This window comes from Musca autumnalis, unplaced genomic scaffold (assembly GCF_047663935.1).
Source record: "Musca autumnalis isolate F117 unplaced genomic scaffold, ASM4766393v1 scaffold_1, whole genome shotgun sequence".
In the NCBI taxonomy this organism is placed as follows: domain Eukaryota; kingdom Metazoa; phylum Arthropoda; class Insecta; order Diptera; family Muscidae; genus Musca; species Musca autumnalis.
The window spans coordinates 51,330,289-51,347,713 of record NW_027411644.1 but is presented as its reverse complement, the minus strand read 5'-3'; the positions used below and the strand labels follow the sequence as shown (position 1 = coordinate 51,347,713).

General features: G+C 35.3%; 1 protein-coding gene across 1 annotated transcript; it reads left to right on the top strand.

Moving 5' to 3' along the window:
* Positions 1–8,294: 8,294 nt before the first annotated feature.
* Positions 8,295–14,951, top strand: LOC141390535 (uncharacterized). The gene is made up of 2 exons (XM_073963480.1): positions 8,295–8,540; positions 14,029–14,951. The coding sequence occupies exons 1-2, from the start codon at positions 8,490–8,492 to the stop codon at positions 14,821–14,823; spliced, it is 846 nt and encodes a 281-aa protein (XP_073819581.1). The 5' UTR covers positions 8,295–8,489; the 3' UTR covers positions 14,824–14,951.
* Positions 14,952–17,425: the final 2,474 nt, after the last annotated feature.

The following is a 17,425-nucleotide window of genomic DNA, read 5'->3' as shown; positions in this document are numbered from 1 at the left end:
TTAATCAGTCTAAAGATGCAATAAAAATACAAGCCATTGCGAAATATCCCAGAATGAATAAAATGCATTTATTATTTGAGTAAAACCATGGAGTAAAACAAGAACACTAAGAACTTTATTATTAACATAAACACAAATTATAAAAAGTGTCCATTAAATTCAATCGCAATTGAGTGTATTTCCTCCGTTCTCCATTTAATCCAAGCGCAACTGATTTTGCTCCATCATACTAAAGGTTTTTTATGTTGCATTCCCATCACTAGTTTAGCTTTTGAAATGAACTCCAACTCCACTCCATTAAAAACACACAAATTATAAAAAGTTTCCATTAAATTCAATCGCAATTGAGTGTATTTCCTCCGTTCTCCATTTAATCCAAGCGCAACTGATTTTGCTCCATCATACTAAAGGTTTTTTATGTTGCATTCCCATCACTAGTTATCTTTTGAAATGGACTCCAACTCCACTCCATTAAAAATTTCCGTCTTGTAAATTACCGCAAAAATGTTCGCAACTTTAGTTTGTATTTTTTATTTTATAACAATTTATTCGAAATATACACACTCTTGTTTCTCGTTTCTCTTTTGAATAAATCATGTCGGCAGCGGCGGGTGGGGATCAGCCAACTGTTTTTGTTTTGTAGGGATCTCTAAAGCAATTACTTATTAAATGTATCCAACGGAGTGCATTTTTTATAACTCCGTGTAGACTGCATCGAAGGGTGTAGTGAAATCATAACTCCACATGCACAACTTCCAAAATTTTTTGCTGGGTTACTTATAACTAAATTATTAGCATAAAGGAAGTGAAGCCATATTTACTAATTATCCAAAGAGGTCTTAAACTGCACTTCTCTGAAAATTTTAGAAATACTCTGTGGAAGGATATCGAAAGAGTGGATCGATATTGTCCATATTCGAAGTTGATCAAAATTCAAGGCCAAATTTTGGACCGAATTGGTTGATCTGTTTGAGAATTATCGTGTTCTACAGGCAGCCACCCAGCTAAGTGGACTCCAAATTTTCTGAAACACATTTCTTCCAAACACTCTTTGCCCTTAAAACCATTATTTCGATGAGGCACATTTTGACTAAAGGCTGGGAGTATAAAAAATGAAGATTGGGAAAAATTGTGTTTATGGATTTTTGCTAAAAGAATGTATACATGTATAGACCTCGGATTGGCGCCAGAATTTCATTTTAAAAGAATTCAAGACTGGTTGCCAGAGTTTTCCTAGTTCCTGATCAACTTATGAGAAAATCCACGATAGGAAACCAGAATTTCTAAAAGAGAAGTCCGACGATTGTCCCGCGATTGGGTGCTAGAATTTCATCATTGAGAGACTCACTATTGTTCAGCATTAGTTCTCTATAAAGAAAACCACCATCAGCCTTCAGAAATTCTTTGCGATGAGATCTACGATTGGACACCAAAATATACTTAGGGAAAAAAACTACAATTGGTTTTTTTATGACAATAACAACGATTGTGTCTCTGCGTTTTTTCCTTTATTTATATAACTCCTAAATATACCTGTAAATATAAAAAATACTACTGGATAACGCCATGATATCCGAACGTTCGCTTTGCATAAATCAATTCTCTACTAATCCCATTTTCCTTCCATAAATTGCTCAATAGAATTGGAGTGGAAAATTGAAGCAGTGATTTTGAACTTTTGGAAAGGTCCTCAACATTCCATGTAAACAAAGTTAAATGTTAAGATATTTATAAGGTCTTCCCATTGTATACTCTTTCTTTTGGTCTTACCGAAGTGACATCACTAAATTACAGAACTACCACACCAGCTGATCGAATATAAAAAATTATTTTTGCTGTAATTTATCCAACAACATAAAGAAAGTTTTGACATAACATATTCAAAATTTTACGATGTCACTACCTGGGTAATTGTGCCATGGTAATGAACATTATTTCATCAGTAATATAAGTCTAAAATAAGGTTTACGTCTTTGCTAAATAAGAAAATTTCGCTAACATGGACATTCAAAATTTTGGACATTTTTACCGCGAGGACATATGCTGCACGAAGATCTATCTAAAAAACCTATTAATGATATTTGTATACTATTAGTTAATTGAAATAAATAACTCCAAAAAAAGAATAACTCGAATCCCCGAGTGCAGATTAGACTTGTACCGAACAATTCCAATCAAACATTACCAGCTTTTGTAGGAAAATAATATTCTTTTATGTCATAAAAACACGAAAACTTTACTATTTTACTAGAAGTTAGAGTCCATGCAAGCCAACAAAAAAATTCTGAAAATTACATTTATGGTCTGTTCCAGTACTGCAAGAATCTACTCATTTTCAGTAGTAAAAATGTGTAGATTCTTGCAGGTTCTGGAACAGGCATTTAGAACAGAAAACATTTTTATCAGGAGTCGGGAGATACCAACTACCGATTCATATACTCCGAATTCTACACGCAGTACTGTTTGAGACTACGAAACCCACATTCGGGCTCGGCAAAATTTTAGCTAAGTCCTGACAAAATAGGTTAAGTCGAAAAAACTCTGATATCCCAATGGTTGTTCCGCCTTATTTCTACCTTAATTATACGATTAGATGTTTATGAACTCGATGACATTATAAACTTTCCAAGGACTATGATCAAAGATTATGCACTTCTGTCGGCACCAACTTATGAAATTCATAACTTTTGTTTTCTCGAAAACAATTAAAAAAGTATCAGTCGGGTTTGCCGACATATATACCCTCAGCCTGTTTGAGTTGAGACTTTTATCAATAGACAGATCGAATACGGGATTCATAACCAATAACTCTGTCCTAAAAATTGTGTGGTCAGGGAGTTTCGGAATTTCGTTGTCTTTTTAGGACGTATACACTTTCCGACAAAAAATATCGGAACATTTGGGTATAAAACTTCACGATTGTGAGCGTTGCGAATAAATGTTTATGTTGTGGTCATAAATTTGACTTTGATAAGAGCGCAACATGTTGCACTTTTATAGAGAAGATACCTGCAAGAATGGTCCATTTTGGAAATGGACCTAATTTTGGAAGTCATTCCTTTTGATAGCTATCGTGTCAATCCGTAATTTTAGTTGGTCATGGAAAGATTTAGAACTTTTGAACCGTTATGTCAGGAAACATCGACTTACCCACGAAAAATAGAATATCGCTGTAATTAAGTCCGCATGGAGTAGCATTCGCAAAAATTTCCAACGGATTCTCGAACACTTATTTTGAAATTTTGTGAGGGAAGTATCCGAATATGTTGTCTCATATAGATCCTCTTGTTACTTGATATACATACGTACGTCCGGAAGTAATTTTAGGATGTTCAAAGTTTCGGTGAAATCGGATATTGAAATGTTGTATGGGAGGTACCTGAAGGAGTGAACCGATATAATCCATATTCGAACCTAATCTATGTCTCGAAGAAATCGATTTGGACCTTCGACAGTTATTGTGGGCACCATTTTAGTGAAACATTTTGTAGACTTGTTGGAAAAAAGGAATGGACCGATATTACTTAATGTTTGGTTGATCAGTTCGAGAGTTATCATGCGCTCGAGCCAGACAGACGAAAGAACTCGGCTAAATCGACACCAAATTATTTGAAGCGGATTTTGTAGAAACATATGAGAAGTCAAAAGCCATTATTTCGATGAGGTAGATTTTTATCGTTAGGCTAACGCCGGAAACTACAGCAGATTTTAATACCATTTAACCACTGTTTGAGCATTATTTTGTTTGGGGTTACCCAGTTGTTCAATAAATAGCAATTGTCTACTTTGACATAGGCATGTAACTAGTTACTCATTGATCCTAGTTACTTTACACCCAAAAATGGCACACAAAATAGCCTATAGCCTGCTTTTGTCACTGGAAGTGGGCTTCCCTGCCTACCATGTCAATTCACTAGTTACTGGTAATGCGGAGTGTAATATATTGACTATTTTATAGACTACCGATGGATAATGTAATCAACAATGTTTCTCTCTTGTAATCTCTTCAACAATATTTCTTTTTTTAACAAAATAGAAAAAAATATTCTGTCATTTTTTTTTTTATTCATAAATAAGAAAAATTATTGATGCGTTTGTTGTGAAAAAATTTAAGATGCAAAAAAGAACGTGTTACGAGCTAAATCATAGAACGGATGATTAATTACAGAAGATTATTTATAATATATATGTGGTAAGTATTGATACATATTTTGACACAATTCATTATCGCGTCATTTCATTAAACTTCTATACATTTTATTCCAGGAACTTTTGAATGATCTGTAGGACCCACGAGAAAAACATTCCGAGGACCAAATAAACATAAGTCGCTGTTTCAAGTAGTCATACACTTGTTCCAGTATCAAGGATCAAGATCTATTTGTATACAAGATTATATTGTCCTTTGTAAAATATTTGCACTCCATGTAATAAAATAAATGACTTCAATTTACTAGTAGTTTTGGCTATCATTTCTGAGTACCGAATTGACTGGTTACTGGTAATGCAGTGAAGGGACAATTGGGTTTCCCAAGACTATCGATTTGACTGGTTACTGGTAATGCAATGACGAGACGATTGCCTCTCACTCGACTATCGAATTGGGTGGTTACTGGTAATGCAGTGGGGGGACAATAGACCCCTTCCTATGACATCCCCATGTTAAATTCACCAGTCTATAGCATTGCGAGTAGATTGGGTGGTAACTAGGGGTGTTTACCAGTAGCTAGCATAATTGCTAGTTATTCCCTAGTTACCCGAACAACTGGGTATTTTTAGGTAGTAGTAGTAGTAGTAGTAGTAATTCTTCTTCTTTATTGATTAAATATGATATTTTTTTTTTGTTTACAATTCATATAAAATAATTTACATATATTTAATATCAATTAAAAAGAAGTTTTAAATATTTTTACGACAATGTTTAAAGACACGTCTGTCGTTTAATAAAATAAAAATAAATAAATATATATTTTTACTTAATTTTAATTAAATTCATTTAACAGAAGGTTGCGGTATTTGTAGCTTGTTTCCATGTAATTTACTAGATTTCCCCAGTCGTCATCATCTTCACCGTTCAGTATATTGATTATCTCAGCCTTATGTAGTATTGGTTTTTGAAATGACATCATTCTGAATTCGCGCAGAACAGGGCAAGTTCCTAGGAAATGTTGCATTGTTTCAATCACATTCAAATTGCATAGTTTGCAGTCTCTAGATGATGTGTCTGACTCATGTTTATTATATCCCAAATAGACCATTCCACTGCGGGCCCTAAATATCCAAACTATTTGTTCGAACGTGTACTTCCTCTCATTTAGGTAAAGATAGGCTCTATCAGGATTTAAATATTTATATATGCGAAGGCTTTGGCAATTTTGTTGTCTGCATAATCGTTCCTCACTCAATCGTAATTTTATGTTAGCGATTAAATTTGTGCAGAAAATATCCCAGTTATTTGAGGACGGGATCGAGTGTGGCCAGGATGTGTTGAACTTTTGGGCCAGTTCTTTTAATTCCTTTGCCCAAAAAGTGTTGTTTTGAAACGTGAGTTCTGATAGCTGTTTCGGTAGCCTCTTGTGTGAGTAACGGTACATGATTTTGCCTAAATATTTTAGATGGAGTCCCAGAGTATATATGTGTGCATCCTCCACACCTGTTTCCAACATCAACACATAGTTTGGGGTAAAGCTCGGTACATGTAATATTCGCTTTAGAAAGTATTTTTGTAACATGTTTATCTCATCGAAGTACGAGAAACCCCACACTTGCGCCGCATAGCTTTGTATGGATCTACAGACAGCTAGGAATAGTTTCCATTTGGCATTCATTTGTATATCTGTTCTGCCTACAAATTGGTTCCATGTGGCATTGATTGCATTCTTCGCTTCATTTGTTCTATTTTGCACATGTTTGAGGAATTTCATCTTTGGTGTGAACGTAACTCCTAAATACTTAAATTCGTTGGAGATCTTTATTTCATTTCCTTTAAAAGTCCATTTTTCATTTTTACTTAGTCTTCCTCCGTTTCTAAACACCATGATTTCGGATTTAGTTAAGTTAACTTCCAAGCTCCATAAATCGCAATAGGTTTCCAATTTATCTATCATAGATTGTAGTACTTTTATATCATCTGCGAGGATAACAATGTCGTCAGCATATAATAATATCCTGATGTTAATGTTGTGCACAAACAGTCCACCGTCTATATAATCATGCAGGTCATTTACGTATAAAGCAAACAACAATGGCGATAGAAGGCATCCTTGTTTTACTCCCTTCGTTGTATCAAAGTAATCGGAGAGCTCTCTTCCATTCCAAACTGCAGATTGGGTATTATTATATATATTTTCTATTAATGTGACCAATTTATTCGATACGCCTATATAGAAAAGTTTGTAAATGAGTGCTTGCCTCGATATATTATCAAACGCTGCTCGAAAATCAACAAAAAATGAGTACACCTTTTTCTTTTCCTTCAGTTTAAGTGATACGATTGAAGCCAGATTGTAAATATTATCAGCAGTCGAATAATTTTTTCGGAAACCAGCCTGATATTCCGTAAGGATTTTTAGGTACAACTTTGTTAATGATAGGAACAAATTCAGGTGGGTATGCTACTTATCGCCGTTGGTCAAAATTGTGTAAACGCTGGTGTAGTTGGGGTATTCTTATTATTAGCTATTTTCTCTTTATTGTAGCTTTAAAATGAATCCACACACTGCGCCATTCACAACTCTTTGAAAATGGCCTTAGTTCACTAAAAAGCCTGACTCCACGAGCTACGTTTGGGTGGGCTTCCGTTTTTTCAACCAGCATTTCAAATTCCCTTTTTGAATGAAAATGTTACTTATGTTTCAATTTTTCGTTTTTATTCACTTGTAAATATGCACTTCGACAGCCAATTTGTTGTCGCCCGAAAATGAACGTTATGGCGACAAAATTTGACGTTGTCGGGCGACTTTTGCCATACGAGAGGTCCAACGTTCCAACAGAGAACCCCTAGATCAGCAAAGCCTGTCAAGCAGATTTGAAGAGCATTCACACAGATGTAGTTGCAGATGGCATAAACAACTGTCGTGTGTATGTGGTTTTCGGAGAACATCCGTCATCTATCGCAGCTAAAGGGCATCAGCTGCCACGGAAAACCAGAGTAGCTTTGACTCAACTACGATCGGGCAAGAATCGATTACACGGTGCAAACCATGTACCCAGCACAGGCCGGTACGACACTGCACCTTTTCAAATGTCCTGCCAAACCTACTCCTCCGATCTTCAGTCTATAGAAGACCTCAACATTTATTTTATCTATAAGATAGCACAATAGGTCTTCTGTCTATGGAACACTTCAAAAGGTGTTCTGTCTTTAGAAAGAGGACATAGAAGACTGTGCGGTGCCACAGCAGTTCAATGGCATGCATGCATACTGTATGCACGGGTTCGATTCTCCGACCAGGCAGAATCACATTTTCAACGGTGGCAAAAATAAAAAAAATGTTGGCGACATTTCCTGAGTATTTCAGCCTTGTAAAACTTATCTACAACTTGTGTCGTGAGACACGCCTATAGAACTCGCCCATAAAAAGTAGGTCCCATATGACTGAGCTAGTATATATGATATGGGATCTACATTTTATAGTCCACTTCCAACGGCGTGTCTACCGACACCTCTTGTAGAAAAGAAGAAGGCAGGTGTGCTTGACATAAAATCATAATAAAGGAGAATTCAAAAGCACCTAAAGTACATAGAAGATTTTTAAAATACATTTGATATATGTATATAGTAAGGCCATGTTTATATTATATCCTTTTGCAGGGTTAACATTCTTTATGAGGGTTTATTTGAAATACATATAAGCAATGGAATTGACATTTGAAACCCAGTGGGTTTTTTAAATCCGGTTATATATAAACGTACTATAATGACTTTTCTTTACCATTACAACAATTATCTTCTCCAAACCATTCGCAATGGTTTTCATTCTTCCAAAATGTTCCACATTGATTTACCAAAAATGATGCGATTACATATTGACCATGATTCTAGCTATCCATACAGCCAGTTGAATTATTAGTCACCACCCTCCCTTAAGAATTTATTGCATTTATTTCTGAGTAACTACTATTCTGTGCAAAATAAACATAAAACATTACAAACATGTACAGCGACACACACACCCGTACACCCACATTTCGATTAGGAGGTGTAAACGGACGCATTATGAATATTAATCGCCCGCAATAGCCAAATGACAATCATCCAACAAACAATTCATTGTTGGAATTCTTTTTCTACTAGTTTTTGTTCGAATTCATAGTCAAATTAAACTACTGGCGGTCAGTTTTATTTAACCATTTGGCGGATACGGTACGACTTTGACTTTAAACAAATTACAATAACAACAATAATCATTTGTGTGTCACTGCTCTTCGGTTAATTTTATTTTTGGCCAATTATTCTGTTTTTGGATGACCTTGAGAAAAGAAAAATAATGTTAAGAATAATTTTGTGTTGTTGTTGGTCCGTTGTAGTGTTAAACGAAGTAAGTGAATTTTTCTTTTAAGAAATAAAAATGAAATCGAAATAAAAATTGGAAAATTGATATTAAAAAATGGATAAGACACTAAGTCCCAATTTACATTGGGCGAGTTTACTTGCGGCAATTTTCATTTTGTAGGAGAGAGAGGTGAGGCATATGGTAACCCTTTGCCTCTCAGCACCCTCTCTCACCTACAAACTGACAATTGCCGCAAGTAAACTCGCCTAATGTAAATTGGGACTTATATTGCTCACAAATTTCAAAATTTTAAAAATAGAATTTAAAAAATGATTGTGACTGTGGATCTAGGTGTGTGATAAATTTTGTGCCAATATAATATAAGGGAAAGGGGAGAGTTCTCTTATAATAATGAGTGCAGCTCGATTCCTTCACCGAGTTATAAGGATTACAATCTTTTCTCTATGATATGTGACCTACTCTCTTTAGAATCGAGTCAAAACAAAGTGTGGAACATGGTAGAACCCAACTTAAAGATATTTTATATGTCCACATCCGAAATACTTGGAAAATGTGTCTAGCTTTTTTTGCTATGAAGCTTAGCCACTGTTGAGAATGAAAAATCACCGGAGTTTAATATTCGCTGCTTTTTTGAGTTATTCTCTCTATCTTCTCTCCCTACATAAGACTACAAGTGGTCTTCTGAAGACCTGAGGAAGTATTATGCTGTCTACAAAAAACTTCAATAGGTATTTTGTCTATAGGAGACATGTTCTTCGGTTGTCTACAAAAGACCTCAAGAGACCTTCTTATGTTTATTGAAGTCATAAAGAAGCTTTTTGGAAGACCTCAAGAGGTCTACTGAAACCTTCAACAAGTCCTCTTTTGTTTATAGAAGAACTCAAGAGGCCTCATGTTGTCTATAGAAGACTTTCTGTTGTCTTCGGAAGATCTCAAGAGGTCTTCTGGTGTCTATAGAAAATCTCAAGAAGTCCTCAGTTGCCTGTAGTAACCTCAAAAGACCTTCTATTATCTTTAGAAGACCACAAGAGGTTCTTTTCTGTATATAAAAAAAATCTTCTGAATACCTCAAATGGACATCTGTCTATGAAGGTCAAGAGGTATTCTTTCTAGAAAAGACTTCAAGAGGACTTTTGTCCATAGAAATCCTCAATAGGTCTTCTATTTCTATAATAACATAGACCTTCTGTCTATACAAGACCTCCAAATGGCTTCTGTCTATAGAATAGTTGAGGAAGTATTCTGTCGCTTATAGAAAACCTCAGGAGGTCTTTTGTCTGTAGAAATCCTTAAAAGGTCTTCTGCCTTGCAAAGTACAAAATAGCCTTCTGTCTGAAAAAGACCTCAAAAGGTCTTGTGTCTATAGAAGGACTTAAAGGTTTTCTGTTTTCTATAGACGACCTCAAGAGGGCTGACGTTGTCCCTGAAAAACCTCAAAAAGGCCTCAGTTGCATATAATAAACCTCAAAAGCTCTTCTGGTATCTATAGATGACCTAGAAGACCTCAAATAGCATTCTGCTGTCTATAGAATACCTTAAGCCGGCTTCTGTTGTGTGTGGATGCCCTCAAGAGGCTTGATGATATCTACAGAAGACCTCAAGAGATCTTCTGTTGTCTACGGATGATCTCAAGAGGTATTCCGCTGTCTATAGAAGACCTTAAGAGGACTTCTGTTGTATATGGAAAACTTAAAGATATATTCTGCAGCCTATCGAAAATCCCAAGAAGTTGCCTATTGTATATAGAAGACCGTGAAGAGGTATTTTATTGTCTATGGAAGACCTCAAGAAACCTTCTGTTGTCTCTGGAAGGCTGCAAGTGGACTTCTGAAGTCTACGGAAAACATCAAGAAGCCCCTATTACCTATAGAAGACCTCAATAGGCATTTTGTTACCTGTGGATGACCTCAAGAGATGATCTGTCTACAGTCTATAGAAAATCAAAAGAAGATGTAAAAAAAAACCAGCTAATATCTACAGAAGTCCTCAAGAGACCTTCTCTTGTCTCCTATACTGCATATAGAAGACCTCAAGAAGCCAGCTGATATCTATTGAAGGCCTCAAGAGACCATCTGTTGTCTCCCGAAGACTTTAAATGGACTTCTGCAGTCTATAGCATGAAAAGATTATCTGTCTACAGTCTACAGAAAATCACAAGAAGATATCAAAAACCCAGCTAATATCTACAGAAGTCCTCAAAAGACATTCTCTTGTCTCTGGAATACTTCAAGTGGAGTTCGCAGTCTATAGCAAATCTAAAGAAGTCCTATGTTGAATATAGAAGACCTCAAGAAGCCTTCTGTAATCTGTGAAGGACCACAAGAGGCCAGCTGATATCTATAGAAGGTCTCAAGAGACCATCTGTTGTCTCCCGAAGACTTAAAATGAACTTCTGCAGTCTATAGAAACCCTCAAGAACTTCTCTGTTGCCTATAGAAGACCTCAATAGGCATATTGTTATCCGTGGATGACATCAAGAGATCTTCTGCTGTCTATAAAAATCTCATCAAGTCTTCTGTTGTCTATGAAAGTCCTCGAAAGAACTTTGTCTATGGTGATCAAAAGATCTTATATATATCGAAGACCTCAAAAGGTCTTATGTTTATAGAAGATCTGCGGAAGTATTATGTTGTCTATAGAAGTCCTCAAGAGGTCAAAAAAGAGTCCTCTGTCTGTAGGAGACCGCAGTAGTGCGATTCTCTAACTAATTTTTTAAGTTACCGACAATTGTCGGTAAAATTAAAATGCTTATAATTTCGGTAATTACCGATGTTTTTGGTAAGATAGCGACGAATAAAAAGCAGTCGTAAAATTCTACCGATAGCAAGAGTGTTGTCAACTTTTATTCGAACTTTTCATTCATAATTTTGCGTTTTAATTTTACCGATTTTTGTCGGTAACTCAAAAAATGAGAATAGAGAATCGCACTACAGATGTGTTCTATATATAATATACCTGAGAAGTCTTGTGTCTATAGAAGACCCCAGGAGTCGGTTGTCTATGAAAGTCCTCAAATGAACTTAGTCTATGGAGATCAAAAGATCTTATATATATCGAAGACCTCAAAAGGTCTTATGTTTATAGAAGATCTGCGGAAGTATTATGTTGTCTATAGATGTCCTCAAGAGGTCAAAGAAGTGTCCTCTGTCTGTAGGAGACCCCTGAGGTGTTCTATATATGTATAGTATACATGAGAGTCTTGTGTCTATAGAAGACATCAGGTGTCTGGATGAAAGACACACATTTGGTCTTCTATAGACAGACTAGGCAACAGAAGACTTCAAAATGCCTTCTGTTATCTGTGAATGATCTCAAAAGATCTACAGTCTATCGAAAATCTCAAGAAGTTATCTATTGTCTATAAATGACCTCAAAAGACTTTCTGTTGTCTATCGAAAATCTCATGAAGTTCTCGTTTGTCTATAGAAGACTTCATGAGACCCTCTGTTGTGTATGGAACACTTCAGAAGTTCTTCAAGAGGCCTTCGGGCATCTTCAGAAGACCTTAAGAGACCTTCTGTTGTCTCTCGAAGACTTCGAGTGGACATTTGCAGTCTATAAAAAAACCTCAAGATGTTATCTTTGGATGATCTCAAGAGATCTTCTGCTGTTTATACAAAACCTCAACAAGTCCTCAAAATGTCTTCTTTTGTCTATAAAAGTCCTCAAAATTGTTTCTATTGTCTATGGAGATCAAGAGTTCTTCTATCTATCAAAGACCTGAAAAGGTTTTATATTTATAGATTTGCCGAAGTATTCTGTTGTCTATAGAAGATATAAAGTATATCAAAGATATATAGAATACCTATGAACTCTTCTTTCTATAGGAGACCTCAGGTCAGTCTTCTTTAGATGAAATACCTTAATATATCTTCTGTCTATTGAAGATCATAAGTGGTCTTCTGTCTATAGAGAACATCTGTAGAAGATTTCAAAGGTTTTCTCCGTCTAGAAGATCTCATGGTGTCTACTGTCTAGAGAAGGCCACAAGACTTCTTCTGTCTGTAGCAGACCTCAGCAGGCCTCATGTGAATGCTTCAAGAGATCTTCTGTTACCTACTGACGACCTAAAATAGTTTTTCTGTCCGCTGTCCATAGGAAACCTCTTAATGTATTATGTTGCCTATGGAAGTCCTCAAGAGACCTACTGCCTATAAAATACTTCAAGATATCTCCTGCATATAGAGGTCCTCAAAAGGTCTTCTGTTTATTTGAGGTATTCTATCTATAGAAAACCTCAAGAAGTCTTCTGTATATAGAAGGTCTTCCTTCTATAGAACTGGCCAAGGTGTCTTCTACCTGCAGGAGACTTCACGAGGTCTTCTGTCTATAAATATCTTTAATTTTTAGAAGCGATACTGGATTATATCGTCTGCTTCCTTTCACATAATTAGCAACTTCTTAAACAATGCCAACTTCCTCACAGGGTCTTTTATCCGAAGCATGTAATTTACTCAAACTGTTAAATTCTTCTTTCACCGAATTGCAGCTTCTAATGCCCCGGTCCACACTAGAGTGATTTCATTGAAAAAATTGCATGAAATTATGCGTCTCTAGATCGACTTCCATAGAAGAGTAAAATCATAAAATTGCTGTAGTGGGGAATTCGATTTATGAACGCCTAATTTCATGAAATTTTTTAATCAAATTCACGCTAGTGTGGACCGGGGCTATGTAAGATAGCTGGACAGAAGTTACGCCCAATCCCACAATAGCTATTACCTTTTCATCTCACTTTTTCCACCCCGTTCTTCGGATTAGGTGCCTTAGTTCTGTTTAAACACTGACAAGCGTTTCCAGTGAAAACTTTATACAATTTTTCTCTAAACAATAAATTTAAATACGCAAAACTTTCAATCAACCCCACCTCACATTAAGCGGAATTTGTATTCAGTTGTCACAACAGCATTCTTTATTGAAGATTACATCAAAGCTTATTTCGTAATTCTACAATTGCATTTTGCTTACAGATTGTGATTTTAATAGCAGTCGATAACGCGGATGCTAATTTTTGAATTTGACTTTCGAATTCGATTAAAATGTTTTATAGAAACCCCAACTTTCCAACACCTTCAAAAGGTTTTCTAAATATAGAATACCTCCAAGCAGAAGACGGTTTTGTACAGTCGAAAAAAGTTCAAAAGGCATTTTATAGCTGGAAAACCTCGAGAAAGTTATAGGTGAAAAAAATGTATTATGTAAAAAGCCTTAAAAATGTCTTCTGTAGACGAAAGACAGTCAAACTATAAAGGCTTAATCTGCACATTGTCTGTGTAGTGTTCGGATATCAATATTGCAATTGAATATTATGATGGAAATACTGAAAATACTTTAAATATTTGTTGATGGAGATTTGAGTAGGCTTAGCCCATAGTCCTTAAAAATGTTCCGCTGTTGTTGTATTGAATGGGATTGACAGTTTAAATCATAGTATAAGTTCATAGTCTAACAGGCGTTTTAACATTTGAAATATTCTTTAAATACTGAACACCATTTTTAATCTCCTTTTCAGCTACTGACACCACTACACATTTACGCTCTGCCAGCCACCACTACCACCACCTCATCAAATCAGGCAACTTCATCCCACATTGTCAGCTATGTGCATCAACGGAAATCGTCAAAATCCCAGAAACCGGGTGAACATAATGAATTTTCCAATTTTGATTTTGAAAATTTCAATGCCAACATAACAGCTGAAAATCCTGAAATGCGTGGTGCTTTACAACAGTTATTCGGTCGCTTTGTACAAAATTTAGAAACAAATTTGGACAATCTTGGCCGAACAACAACAGATGTGGTGGCGTCGCCCAAAAATGCTGCTCTTCAAGAAGCCAAAAAAGAGGACAATAACATTTTGCAAAAATCCGAAACAGATGATCTTTTCGAATTGCAGGCTAATACTTTGGATGCAGTTATGCCCACTAATGAACAACATGAGTCTCAAATAAATGAGACCATGTGGCAACGTTCAAAACAAAGTATACCCGTGTTGGAGTCGGTACGTCATTTGGTTAATAGTGTGCGAGATGGAGCTCTCAATGATACAGAGCATGTTAAACCCGAGCGGCATCATTTGCTATTGATGCATGGTCAAATGGCGGAAAATGAAACATCGCCTGCCATTGAAACTGAAGAGGAGCGTGAAATGATTAATGAAAGTACCGATTTGAAATTTCTCGAGGTGATTGGTTCCATTGGCAGTCGTGTTTGGGGTTTCTTTAAGAATCTGAAACAGGTTTTTGCTGCCAGTAGTGGTAGTGCCAGTGCTGCCCTGTCGGCACAAAGTTCATCGACTAGTTCTTAAAATTGGCTTACCATTTGATACGATTTGTTGTAATTTCTTTGAATTGTTATTAATTTTATTATAGTTTAACTAAAACTGTGATTAACATTGTTGTAAAATAAAAATATGATTTTTAATCGAGAAAATAAGTTCGTTTTATTTTATTTAAAATTTATGACATAAACAAAAGACTTAAGAAACAGACATTTGCTTCTTTAAGTTGTAGCGCCACCTGGAGTTGCACAAAATAAATTTACTTACGGTTGTTGAATTTGCTATTTATAATCGTAAATGTGGCAACCATGCAACAACTATGTTAAAACTGTGTTTGCATTAGAGCTTTTTGCGGAGTTATAGCTCATTTAGACTAGCCATAAATCCTCGACTGGATTTAATAAATCCAGTACAAATCTTATTGTATTTAGATATACGTTTTGGAGGATTTAGATGGCAGTCAGCTGATTTTTGTTCATAGCACAATTACCAAGGTAGATGCATCAGCCCATCTGATCGAATTTGAAACGTCAAAAGAATTTGTTGTAAATTGAATTCGTCTCAAAAAAATATACGTCAAATTACAAATTTATTGTTTAATACTGAAAATGTTAGCTACTAATGCTAACTAAAGAGCAAATAAATAATTATTTTATCGCAGTTTGACCATCTAAAATAAATAAACTAATTATTTTATCGTTTAGACATCGTAAATATTAGTCTTGGTTGATTAAAATCAACTTTGTACATCAAAACAAATTTAATTTTTCCGCCGTGTTTTCATGCTTTTACATTTTAAATTATTTTTAGTGCAGGTATTCACCTATGCATCTACCTTGTTTCTTGTGCAAGCTTGCAACTTTTTGTATTTTCTAGCAACATGTTGCAAAAAACAGAGTTGTATACGAGGATTTATGCCAGATTTAAAACAAATCCACTCAATACGAGGATTTATTTTTGTATGGGAAATCTGGTAGATTTTGCCTGGATTTAGCAAATAAAACCTGATAATGTGCTAAATCCGGCTAATGAAGTCATTTCTAAATGGGCTATTAACCTTCTTTATGAGGATTTACTTGACGTTTGCGCTATGGAATTTGAATTTGATTTGTTTGATCTGGTTAAGGGCAAACGGGGTATAAAAGAGGGAACGGAAACTGGGTTTATTGTTGTTTTGTTTTCTAGTTGTTTTTCACAATTGTTCTATTTATTTGTTTACCTTCGGTGTCCTCCACACAGTAGAGCTGGCAAAAAATCGATGGCACTATCGATAATATCGATTGTTAAATAAAAATTCAATATCGATAGATAGTTTTACCTATCGATATTATCGGAATAACAACCCCTAACCTGAAATTCATTGAAATAAATAGAAATTTCGCTACTTTTCGTTATGTGTGTGTGTGAGAAAGTAAGCCCGTAGTCACACGTACACATTTTTCGGTAAAGTAAAATGTATTTTGTTATATTTTTTATAAAATAAAAGCAATTGTTTATTCTGCCTCACATTTCTGTGAACTACTTATGCAAAATTTCAAGAAAATCATTGACATCATTTCCAAATTAATGGTGATGACAGCTTAACGATAATATCGATAACAATCGATATTTTAAAACATTATATCGAAAATATCTAATGTTGGGAATATCGATGGTTTGCCAGCTCTACCACACAGGCAAGGATTTGAATAAATTTCTTAGGAACTTTGACATTTGGTTTGTTGTTATCTTTCAAAAAGGCATAAATGGCAATTTTTGTGTGATAAGGTAACTCGGCGAGTTCTTACCAACATCGGAGTTTCATAAGCTTTGTTCCTTTACTTTTTTAATGGTAAAAAAGAAAACTGTCAAAATTGCTCAAAAATTCTCTCTCATGAACAGTTTTACCAGAAAAGTAAAGAAACGGAAAAATTGTAGATCTAATAGCAATGTCAAAAAGAAACATACAAATTCAATTTTCTTCTTTTTAATATTGTTTTCACAGTTTTTAATTTTGTTTTCACAGTTTTTTAATTTTGTTTTGTCAGCGTTCGCCTTTTTCTTCTGTTTTTTGTTCATTTTTTTCTTTATTGTCAAATAATCGTCAAACATATCGAAAAAACAGTTCTGCCATTTTTTACCTGAAGAAATTCGCCTGGTAGCCTGTGGTAGAAGAGAAAGTTATTTTCGCTCTCTCCCACTCTCTTCAAAATGGCTTCCACTTTTACCAGTTATTGGGGTTAAGGAACGCTTTGCAGGCTAAAAATGGTAACCTCAGGTAAGTAAGTCTCGGGCCACACTTAAGTAATTTCAACGAAATTTTAACATGAAATTAGGCGTTTCTAGATCGAGTTCCATAGTAGAGTAAAATCATGAACTAGCTGTAGTGGGGAATTCGATCTATGAACGCCTAATTTCATGAAATTTTTTAATGAAATTCACTGTAGTGTGGACCGGGACTAAAGGAACACAACTATAATTAGTCGAAAGGTAAATAATAGCTTCGTTCCCGTACTTTTTAATAGTAAAACTCGTAAAAGAGAGAACTGCGAAAAATTTGTTGTCACACACAAGTTTTTTGAAATAGTTTGGGAACGGAAAAATGGAAAATACGTCAAAAAAACTGGAACAAATGTCAAAGTCGGCGTAT

Coding starts and splice junctions, on each gene's coding strand:
- LOC141390535 (XM_073963480.1), top strand. CDS start 8,490: ATGTTAAGAATAATTTTGTGTTGTTGTTGGTCCGTTGTAGTGTTAAAC. Junction 8,541..14,028: donor CCGTTGTAGTGTTAAACGAA/GTAAGTGAATTT, acceptor TCTCCTTTTCAG/CTACTGACACCACTACACAT.